We start from the raw sequence: 12016 nt of genomic DNA on the forward strand, positions 1-12016 counted from the left end.
TGTTTAATCAATTAGCACAGCTCATTGTATCTCAAGCTGAACATGAAAACAATACAAAGGCTCCATCTGGTATAAAGTGCAGCTGCTTGCCTCCTGGAAGATTTATGCTATCTTGAGCATATTAAACACTGTGCTGCAGTCCTTCCACTGGTGGACTCCTGGGTCAGCTGTCAATTTAATTTCTACTTGTCAACCCCAAATCATTTCCCTTACACTCCAGAAGTCTTGTCAACCTCTTATTCAATGGGTCATCTTTCAGTGCAACTTCCTTTCAAAAATAGGAATGTAATTTCCATAACCAGCAATACCTGACATTTTCATATATAAAGGAATGACTTTATCTCTTATCAAATTTTTGATGAATAATAAATCCCAGATGGAAGTAAACAAAGAATTATCATTTTTCATACTAAACTACAATGATATTTTTTGCTTTGGTAATTCAGTCTCACAATTGTTTGACAGAAATATCATAATATAGTCATCCAGAAGTTATTTGGAACTGATGTTCTGATTATAAGACTTGGTAATGAGCATCTCCAAATGCATTAGGCAGAAAGCTTCTAAAAAACTTTACTCTTTCACAATATTTTATACAACCAGTGACAAAAAATGTGATAAATAGTTTTGAATTATACATTATGTACTCTCCATCTCCTAACCCACCCACTCCCAATTTTCTCCTCACAATTAATTGGTTCTCCATATGGAATTCTTCCGCTTGTTCTCTTTTGGTGGTATTACCTGCTTCAAATCATGATCTGAGTGGTGGTGTATCAAGCAACACAATCACAGAAGGTTGAAAGGAAGGCTAAGCAGATATGCTACCAAGGGGAATTCTGGAGAGCTAGAGCCCCCGTAAAAACACTGAATATATATGGCTGGAAGGAAAAATGCTCTCATCAAAACTATCTTCATTATGAACAACTCCTGATTAAGGATTCTTCTGCTTTGACTTAAAGTCTAAAAATTTGGTGCCTAAGACTAAGATTATTTTATTTAAGGAAAGCTTCTTGTGAGTCAATAATTTCATTGATGATCTTCATTAAAGGGAGAGAAGCACTTTAAATTCAAGAGGATATTTAATTATGGGGTTTTGACACCAGCAATGAGAACAAAAGATCTAAAAAAAAAAGCAATATCTTCTGTGAAGAGGGAGACATCTAATCCTCAGGCTGTCCATCTCTTACATACTATTAAGCTCTAAACTCACATATTACTTCAGTTTTACATAACTAATCTTATTTGAAAGAAAGGAGACCAACATGAGACCAGGCTTACATTGAAAAGTAATAGAATGACACAAAGAAAATACACTGTCTTATACAACGTTTATTATAAAGGAAATACTGAAAAAATATCCTGTGTCTAGTTATGCATTGTTATGCCTGGCAGATAAGAACTGTCCTTGAATATGTGATGCAATAGCTGAAAAGATGGCAAATACTCTGAGCAAAGGAATGACATTGCCTACCAGTGAGGTGATAGCTCTCATCAACAAGTTTGAAGAAATTCTTAGAAACATGACAAAAAGAGTAGGTGGCTAGGTCATGCTCCCGATGTATCATATACAAACAAGTGTGTATGTGTAGGTTCCATCACACAGGAAAAATACCAAAACTGTAAAAAACGTAGTTGAATAACATAGAATACATGAAATCCCAAAGTATTTTTTTGAATATCAGCTTCACTGGACTGTACTAATGGGGAACTGTCACCCACAAAAGACAGTGAGGATCTACAAAGGAAAAACGGATAAAAGCAACTACTTAGCTTGCAGCGATATGTTTTCTGAGGTTTTCGACCTGTCACATGTTCTGTTGTACCAAAGATGGACTTAAGAGTTGTGGGTTGTGGGTTACTCATGTGCTCCAGCACACTTCTACATCTTAAGCACTGGCTTATCAAGGCATTAGAGAAGAAAACAAGAACTGAATTCTGTGTACTGGAAGCTTACGTCAATGGATCACAACTGGGAGTAACAGCACAACAACCTAATTGGAACTAGATTCATTTTCTTACTTGGCCACATTACATAATTTTAGGCAATTAACAATCTAATGGAAATAGGAGTTATTGGCAGAAGATCAGCTATGCTATAAAAACAGACTGCCCAAAATTCCAGATTTGGTCCGCTCTGGAGAAAGTGAAAGGTGCCATCACAGAGTTTTCTGAATCTAACTGTATTGATTGAGACAGACAGATTGGTTCAAAATATCCACCCTCCACCCCCCAAATTATTACCAGTATTAACTGGCCAACCCAGTCATCTCTGCAGAGCTGGCTATGTTGATTGACTAGATGTTTCATAATAATAATTGATATTACAAATGAAGCCTAAAAAGTCTTTATCCACACTTCCTATTACAGGTGGAAGAGTCAGAAATTTAGATGTCATACTGTATATGACACTATGATAAAAATGATAAAAAGATTTCACACTTTGCTGATTCAATTTAAAGCTGCATGACATAAAAATGAATATGTGTTTCACAGCTGAAATGCTGTGCAACTTTGAAAAAAGCATCTTCAAAAAGCATCCATCAGTCACAGCAACATGAGTTGGATGAGGAAAAACCCTTCCATGTCCGTTTCTAATGGAGATGTGAGACTTAGTGCCTTTTCTGCAGAATATACAAAGAAAATACAATTCACTATGTTAGTGACATATTCCAACAAATATCTTGCATATCCTACAACTTCTGAATCTGTATCATGGATCCTCATTGTCAATATAATATTCCACACACTGGCTAAAGTCCTTGCAGTCCTACTGTGCTAAGAACCAGGAGACAGAGCACAGTTCTGTCAGAGTTGAGTGCACCCCCAACCAAGGAGCTAGCAGTCCATGCTGGAGGCCAGTTCTGGTATGGGGCAGCATGTAAGCTGGGACCAGGCTTCTGGGAATAGAGCTTTTGGAGTTTTGGAATACTCTTTGGGGAGTCAGCCTTTGTCCCCAGAGCTGCATTTAAGCTCAGGCATTCACACTAAGATCAGGCAAAGACCAGGTTGCAAGTATGCTTTTGCCTTGCTGAATTTAACTGTAAAACTCATCCACTGAGTTGATTTTCTGGCTTAACCTCAGACCTGTTTCATCATTATAGATTCGTCTGGTGATTGCTAGGAGGTGACTGAAACCTGGTAAACATCTTCAGCGCTACCAAGCTCTCAGGCACTGTGGGACTGTGTTGGTGAGTGCACTGCCCTCAGTCTTGCTGCTGCCTCAGCTCCTGGCACCCCTTCCCCTGGGGAACAATCTATCATAGTTCTTCTCTGACACATTCCACTTGTGAGACAGGCAGCAAGTCAGCTGCTTATGTCCAAGAAAACAAAGAAGGTTTCACTTGACATGCAACACAGAAAATAAACTATGCTTTATAAACCAAAAAACATCCCAAGCCCTTCAATATTTTTTTTGTTTTGAAAGATGGTGAGTAATCCTTATATAATGCAAACAGCAATGTACTTCAGTTGTTATTCCAACTCTCACATAAATTGAGCTCATACTTTCTCTGTCTTATGTAGAAAAAAATATATACATATTGTCTCCTTTCCTATGTGCTCTCTTCTTAACAATGACAAAGCCATTCTAGTTATTATTCATCCAACAGATAAAGGTGACTCTAACGCTGATATTATAAACAAAGTCCTTTCAGTGCCAGATTCTGCAAGTTATCTGAAAAAAAAAATGAAATGTAATAATTTAAAATGTAATTAAATGAAATATGCCTCATCTATGGCATGAAATAGGATTCATGAAGATCATTTAAGAGAATACATGACTCATCCAATTCTACCAACATAGGCATGTATGCCTAGACCTCAGTATTCACTAGATATCTTTAAAATTATAACAGAGCTGCATTTGAGAGAGTTGCCTATTCATAGGCATTGAGAAGGACTCTGGTATTAGAGCCATACAGAAATTTTTTTTTTCTGCTCCAGCCCTAGAAAAATCAAATGGAGGCTGTTGAACTCCATGAGTTAGACTATGAACTCTTTGAAGAAAGGAGCATAGTTGGGTTCTTACAGATCTCAGCAAAAGTACCAGTTACTGTAAAACAGATAATAAATAATACATCTATCCAGGGAAGGGTAAGTCTCTCACAATCTTGTTCTGAATTGGAATGAAAAACAAGTATCACCAAACTGTGTGAGTAAAGGAAGTTTCTGAGACTTCTCACTGATGTACTGCATGGTCTCTTACCCTTGGGAAACCAGCAGTGTTGAGGACTTTCAAGCTGGGCACTGGCAGCCTGTGTGTGCTAAAGATTTCAGCTCCTGCCAGCTCTGGGGAGGCCTGCCAAGAAGCCCAGCAGCCCAGCTGGTGGGATGCCAGAAGGTTGCTTGTTTTGCCTCCAGTCTTTGATCAAACTGCTGTACAGTTTCATTTTGATGAATGCACATTCCCTGAGAGAAATAATTTTATTAGAAAAATCCTGACCCACATGAATGGATAACTTCACCAAGGGTCATTTGCATTCTTCATATGTATAAACAGAGTTAAATATATGTAGTTGTACATTACCTTTCAATCCCTTGAAGTCTTACTCGTTATTAACTACTGCAACTGATCATCCTGGAATGGCATTAGTAACCAGAGACATCCAGACATCCTAAAAATACCTTTTCTTCTTTAATTATCTAGTTTCCTATTTTCAAGCAATGTGTTCAATGACATGTTTTTAAATAAAGAAGAAAGAGGTCTTTACAGTCAACATACATTCTATATCAAGAAGTCCTATGTTTTGCACTAGATGTGCAAAGAAATTCCAAGAGTTTCATTTTCCTGCAGTAGTAATGAAAATTTTTGGTCTTATTTACAAAAGAGAAAGTCCTTACCCTCCACACTTGTTCTACTTCTAGTGATAAATAGTGACCAAGTGAAGAAGAAATTAGGATAAATCTTCATACTGAATTGTCATCCAGATTTCAGATTCCCTGAATGTTCATGTAAATATGTCATAAAATCATCTTAAAATCTGTTTGTTTTCCTTATACCTGGTGAGCAGCCAAACCAGGCATACAAGAGAATCATTGACATGAAGCACTTTGTGTGCAATACTGAAACCTGCATTCAAATACAGTGACTTGCTAATGTTTTTCACTTTAGCTGGTTTTTGCAGCAGCTCAGTCTGTGACAACTTTCCTAATTAAATTGAGAGCTAAGTACCAATGCAGACCTTGTTATATGCTATTATTAGTGGAATTCTTGCTGTGTATCTCACTCAAGAACCAAATAGATATCAATCAAAGTTTGAGCTTCTGATTCTACCCTTGGTTGTTAATGAACTGTCAGAATGCTTCAGTCCCATTTATTACTAATATCTGAGGGATATGCTGTGCCTTCCACTTGCACAGATACAATTTCTGGGATACTCCTTATCCCATGTGAGTGCACAAAGCAAAATAAAAGCAGAAATGTAATTTTCAGCACCACATATTTGAAAGGCAGGGGTTTTCCTGGTTGCTTAAGTATTATTTGAATAGGACACGTTAAAAATAGAATCAAAGCATTGACTCCACATGCCTACAACACTGGGCAAACATAAGCAAAGAAATGCAATGTATCATTAAGGATGATACTATTAAGCATTAAGAATGATATTATAAAGCAATAGTAGCCACTAGAACTCTCTTCACTTAGAAGCACTCCTGCTCTTCTTTCAGAAGGTCCATGACTAAATCCCAGATTAATCCATTAATTATGGATTTTTTAAGCAGCAGAAGTTAGCTTCTCAGAGAAATCAACATGTGCACTGGTCTACATCAGATGTCACTGGTAGTAAAAAAGTTGCTCAAAAATGTCTTTGTAAAGAGCATTAGATCACATCCATTTCTCTCCTCAGAATCACATGAGCCTGCAATCAGTGCAGTGTGAGCTTTCCTGAATAAAGATGAGACAGTATTCAGCTACCAAGCACCTGCAGACACCACAAACAATTCACCCATAAACAGAACCAGCAATATGGACCAAATAGCTTAAGGAGGATCACAGAATCATTCAGGTTAGAAAAGACCTTTATTTCATTGAATCCATTGAGCTGTAAAGCTGAATTATCTTTTGTAGGATTTACTGTGATTTAGAGGAGTGGATAAAAAGATGTTCAGGTACTTCTCTGTCCTTTTTAAGACCAATATTTGCTACCATGTACTACAACTTGAAGAGAGATTTCAGAGGACAAAAAGTGGACATTCCATCCAGTAAAAGAAATGGTGGGTGGACAGCCAGATGCCCAGATTACATCCCAAGCAAATAGTTAATGTACACAAATGTGAGGAAAGAACAACTACACATCAGCACTGGTACCATCTCTATTTGTGAGTGCATAGAGAGGAAAGCTTTTCTCCTCCTGGCTTCCGAGGGGAAAAGTGTGAACAGGGTGAAAGCTCCTATAGCTGAAGATTTGACCTTGAATCTTTACAGGTGAGAGGACAGCTTGTTTACAGTACCGGTGAAGGATAATAGGTAAGCAGAGGTAGTTCTTCTAAAATAGTCTTTGCTCAAAATCAGAAAGGACAGCTCTTATCCTAGTTTAAAATAAAGTCTCTTTGCCAGGGCTGTTTTCTTTACACTGTTAATCAAGTTGGCTGCCGAGCAATAGACTGAGCAAACGTGCACACAGGCACTTAGTGCAACAGAATTACCAAAAAAAAAATTGTCTTTGGCTGCAGTCTCATTTGCATCTCACTTCGGGAAGCCTGTAGAGTTCGCAGTGATAGCCCCGACACGCACAATTCCTTCTGAAAAACATGAATGAAAGACCCGTATGGCGGGCGGGGCGGGGCCCAGCGCGCTCCGTTCATGACAGTATCACAGGGATGGACACAGGGAATGCCAATGGCCGTGTCCGCAGCCTAGGGGGTCCTCCTGGCGGAACCGGCTCCCGGCAGCCACACCGCGTCCATTCATAAACGCAGAAATGCTGGGGAGCAGCGCCTGCTCCGCTCCCCCCGCCACCCGCAGCCAGGGGAGGGGCACGGCGGCGGGAAGGGGCACGGCCGACAGCCCGGGCGGCTGTGTGCACACGCGTGGCCGCGCTCCCGTGCATCAGCACTGTCGCCTGTTCCCACAGCCCGGCGAGAGCCCCCGCCGCGGGCGGCAGCGGGCTCGGGGGAGCGAAAAGGAGAGATGGGGAGCGAAGAGGAGTGATGGGGGACAGCGGGCGGGCGGGCTGCTGACGGTCAGACAGACTGCTCCCACACACCGCTCCCACTCGTGCCCTCCCCCCCTCCCTTCACGATCCTCAGCTCTCCGCCACACTCCAGCGCCCCTACCGCTCCCTTCGAGGCGGCCGCCAGTCTCCCGCCGCCTCCTTCAAGGATGAATGGAAGCGGGAGGAGGCGGGCTCCAGGGGTGGCGCCGCCCCGCCTCGCTCCCTCAATGAGCGCCCGGGAGGGGCCGCCTCGCCCCCGCCCCACGGCCCCGCTCCAGCCGCGGGGACGGAGCGCGGCCGAGGGGCCGCCGGGGTAGGATCCGAGCGTTCTGCGCCCGCCGGCAGCCGAGGGGACACGGCCGGTTCCCGGCACGGACCGGGCGCCATCCCGGGTCCCGCGTCCCGCGTCCCGCGCCCCTGTCTCTGTCCTGGAGACCCACCCCGAGCTCGATATCCCCAGCGCCGGGCCGGGGCTGCGCGCGGGAGCAGCATCCTCCCGAGCGGGCTGAGAGGCGGAGCCGCCACCGTGCCGGGAGGGTTCAGCACCTCGGCCCGGGGGACAGGGGCGGGAGCCGGCCGGCAGCCGCGGCTCTCCGCCGCCAGGCCGCCCCGGCGCGCTCCGCCACCCCGCTCCCCGTGCCGGGCCCCGGACGCGAGCGGCCGCCGCCGCAGCCCCTCGCCCGCGCAGGGACAGCGGGTTTTACGGCACCTTCCGCGCAGCCCGAACTTTTCCCCTCGGCTGGGGACTGCCGCCTTTCCAGTGGGATGTGCCAAACCCACCCCGGTTTCCAGCCACCCTCCGTGCAAAACCCATCTCGGAAAGGGAGAACGGGAAGTTTTGGAGAGCTCGACTCACCCAAGATGTTCCCGATGAGAGCCACAATGAAGACGACGATGTAGCCGGCGATCAGCGCCCATTCATATTCCTTGGGATGCAAATACTCCTTCCAGAGATACCGCAGGAACTCCTCATCATCGTAGTCGGAGGAAGGGGTTAAAAGAGCCTCCCGTGTTTCGTTTAGTTCCGACCCACTCGTCCAATTCCTGTACGGAGGTGAACCATCCTCTGGTTGAATCCCGGACATCCCTAGTGGTTGTTCCGTAGGCTGGGAAATAAAACAACCAACAAACCCAAACCCAGACCCTCTCAGAGCATCCGAGCTTTCTCCCGCCCGTCCATCGAGGCTTGTGGTTGCCAGTGCGAAAAGCGGGGTGTGGGGAGAAAAATGACGCGGGAACTTACGGGAACCAATGCGGGAACAGGCTGGGGATCCGCGTCCGTCCCCAACCCGCCCTGACGAGCCTTTTCCCCGACCGGGCAAGGGGTGCAGCCACCCCCGCGGAGGCTGCACCCCCTGCACCGTCGTGGAAAAGGCTGGTCGGGGTAGGTCGCATGCCTCAGGTGCCAGAGCGCACCCGCCCCGGCTGGAAAAGTCACGTCCGTTTCAGACGATGTCGATTTGTTCCTCAAACCATGCACACGCACCCTCACACACCCCCGCATCTCTGCATGCCTCCCCCCCTCTTCTTCCCCCCGCTTCAGCTCATCCCCAGCGCCTCATCTCTCCCCTCAACCCTACCTCCAGCTTGCCCATCCCTCTTCTCACTCTGCTTCTCCTCGGTTTCTCACCCTCTCTCGCACAAGCACTTCCCTTTAGACCTCTCTACATTAGATTCCAGATATATTCAAGATATTTGTAATTTAAAGGCTGTAGAAGGCTGCGGTGGGAGGAAGCACAGAGTTAAAGGAGCCATTAAAAAAACAGTGGCTAATGAGGCTGTCTCATTTCTCTGTGTGCTGCTTTGAAAGTTCGGCTAAAATGGGAACCCTGTGGGTTTCCCAGCATTGCTGGGAAAATCCCTAAGAGAGCTAAGCAGATAAATGTGAGGTTTCCTTGGATTTGAAGATTGTGAGACCTCACTGTAGCTTGAGTTTAGCACGCATTCACTGCACTGAGGTTGTTTCAAACATCCAGCCTGGGATCTCAATACAGCAACTACCCCCCAGCTATTCTGAAATGGGCTCAGCTGGCAGAAAGCAGTTCAAGAGAACCCAGAAGTGCTAGTTAAACAGCATGATAGGTTTCCTGGCTTCTGGTCATTACTTTTTGAAATATTTTCATACTTTGCCAAGTGTACAATCTCTGAAAGAGAAGGGATAGGTCTGGACTTTTCCCTCCATGACCAATAAAATTTCATCTTACTTAGGCAATGTGTTCTCTTCGTATCTGAATAATTTAATGAGTCTTATAAAAGAGCCATTTCTACTGTGACATGGCACAACTAGCTCAGTTAAGCATTTCAGTGCAGGGTCTGCACCTCCATAGAAATGGAGGAAGTATTATGATGAAACTCTACTTCCAACACAAGCATAATAGAGAGGCAGATATTCACACATTAACACCATGCCTAGAGTGCTCAGCTCTAGACAGTACTTCAGGTTACCCAATTGTTTTTTATCGGTGTACAGCCTCTTCTACAACCTTCAAAGTTCAATGCAGCATACCTACACCTGGAATAGCTCCTCCTATTTCAATAGACCTACTCACTTTGCTTTAGTTCCTTGTAAAACAAAGAAAAAATTTCTTTCCTAGTCCACATGGAACTTGAGTGAACCTTTTAGTCTAAATATGCTATGAAATATACTTAGGTATACAGGTAGGATCAGCATCTGTCTTACATAAATTAGAAGGGTAGAGTTTGAAAACACCTAAACAAAGATTAGATACTCTGCAGCTAACAAAAACACCTAAGGTTATATTAGTTGATGTATGAATGTTGAGAAGTGATTTAAACTCTCCTGACAATGTGGGAGTGGGGGTTACTTGGTATAACCTATTTAAGGAAAGGAGCTTGTAATGGTCTTTGCTAGTAGTGAAGAGATTTAGAGAATGACCATTTGGTAATAGATAACAATCACATTCATGCTCCAGCTTGTTTCCTCTGCCAAAATGTTTGTATTTTATTCTGCCATTTGCTTCCAAGTTGCCAAAAAATCAAGTAATGTTGTTTTTGACGTAGAGTTTCTTCCTCTGTCACCAGTAATCACCCCACCTGCAGTGCTGAATGCAGCTCTGAGGTCACCAGCACAGGAAGGACATCAACCTTTTGGAGCTAGACTAGAGGAAGGCCATCAAGGTGATCAGAGGGATTAAGCACGTCTCCTATCAGGAAAGGTTAAAAGAATTGAGATTGTTCAGGTTGGAAAAGAGATGGCTTAGAGGTGACTTAATTGTAGCTTCCCAGTACCTGTAGAGAGCCTAGGAGAAAGATGGAGAGGGACTTTTGACAAAAGTATGCAGTGATAAGACAAGGTGGGGGATGGATTTAACATGAGAGCAGGTTTATACCAGACATTAGGAAGAAGTTATTTACTGTGAGGGTGGTGAGGAAATGAAACAGGCTGCCCAGAGAAGTTGTGGATATTCCATCCCTGGAAGTTTTCAGGGTCAGGTTCGATGGAGGTTTGAGCAACCTTCTCTGCTGGAAGGTTCCTTGCCCATAGTAGAGGGGTTGGGACTAGATGATCTTTAAGGTCCCTTCCATTCCAACCCAAGCTGTTCTATGATTCCTATGAAAAGTAAGGAATGGAATTTAAAAGGCTTAAATATTTGGAAACAGCATGAATTTGTGAAGAAATTTTCATAAGACTCATTCTTTTTTTCAACAAGATTACAAAAAATAGATTATGCGGATTAATTAGCTGCTTAAATTTGCTATTCCTAGAGAATAGGAAGACATTTGCTTTGATTGATACCACACATTCTGATTACGGAGCAGGTTAGTAAAAAAAAATCAATACAGCACACATTATGAAGATTAAAAATGAGTTAGCCAACAGATCCCACAGAATGAAAAGGTAGGCAAAGAATCATTGCTGAACCTATGCATTCCTACTGTCAGTTCTTGGTTCTGTTATAGTCACTCTTCAGTGACCTTGAACAAGCTGGCAGGTGACCCAAAGATCAGATGTAATCAGCTAAACACACATGCTCACCACGAATCTGTAGCCAGAAAGCTCCATTTGATCCTTGGCTGTATAAATGAGTATACCTGTGAAAACAGATCGTGTTTTAAAGTATGAGTGAAACTTAGTGAAAATATTCACCATGTACAAAACTCTGCTACCAAGGAAATGGTTTTCAAATGGAGGCATTTTTGCTATGCATTTTATTATCAAGATCAAATGTCTTTCAAAAAGATAAGTGCTAGATGAGATGAGAATTAATTCAGAAGAATCTTATGACGTGGAATGCAAGAGGTCAGACTAGATGATTATGGTTGTTCCCCTCTGGCTTTCTAATTTGTGAAAGTGTGTTAGCTAAATCAATTCCCCTGATGAATTTTGGTTCTGATTTATCTTTTCTTTTAATTATACTGTCCTCATCAAGCTTGGTCCAACAATTAAAATCTGATCCTTTCGTATGGAAGTGTACAGCAAATTTTCAAAATTATGTAATTCTTATTTTAACTGGGTTTTTTTTGTTTGCCTTTTTTTTTGTTGTTTTTTTTTCCGTTTCGGTTTTTTGTGGTTTTTGTTTTTTTTTTTTTTTTTCTGTTCAAAGCCTGCCTAACACGTGGTTTTACAAACTTCTATACCCAAAGAATATACTGGCGACATAGCACTTAAAAGAAGCTTAAATTCAAGGGTATATCTATTAACCTTCTTATCTCAGGTGAGTACTGTCTGGTACTTTATTTAGCTAAAAGGTTCACATACATTGATATCTCTTCTAATCCATAACTTTCCATCACTAATCCAAAAATACTGAAATTAAATTACCAGCCCTAGAAGATATGCCTTGTGGCTTTCAATATCACTTATTATATGATATTAGACCATGTGAATATAAGTCATG

General features: G+C 42.9%; 1 protein-coding gene across 1 annotated transcript in view; it reads right to left on the reverse strand.

Moving 5' to 3' along the window:
- The window catches only part of HCRTR2 (hypocretin receptor 2), a 32286-nt gene extending 23734 nt beyond the window's left edge, over positions 1-8552 (reverse strand). Inside the window, exons 1-2 of the mRNA XM_066180551.1 lie at positions 8401-8552; positions 8014-8201 (exon numbers count right to left, since the gene is read on the reverse strand). Of these exons, the coding sequence (XP_066036648.1) occupies positions 8014-8201; positions 8401-8552 (340 nt within the window). The remainder of the gene's footprint in view (positions 1-8013; positions 8202-8400) is intronic.
- Positions 8553-12016: the final 3464 nt, after the last annotated feature.

The sequence above is a fragment of the Chamaea fasciata genome, unplaced genomic scaffold (genome assembly GCF_029207755.1).
Source record: "Chamaea fasciata isolate MVZ Bird 193981 ecotype frontalis unplaced genomic scaffold, bChaFas1.0.hap1 SCAF_3, whole genome shotgun sequence".
NCBI classification, from domain to species: Eukaryota; Metazoa; Chordata; class Aves; order Passeriformes; family Sylviidae; genus Chamaea; species Chamaea fasciata.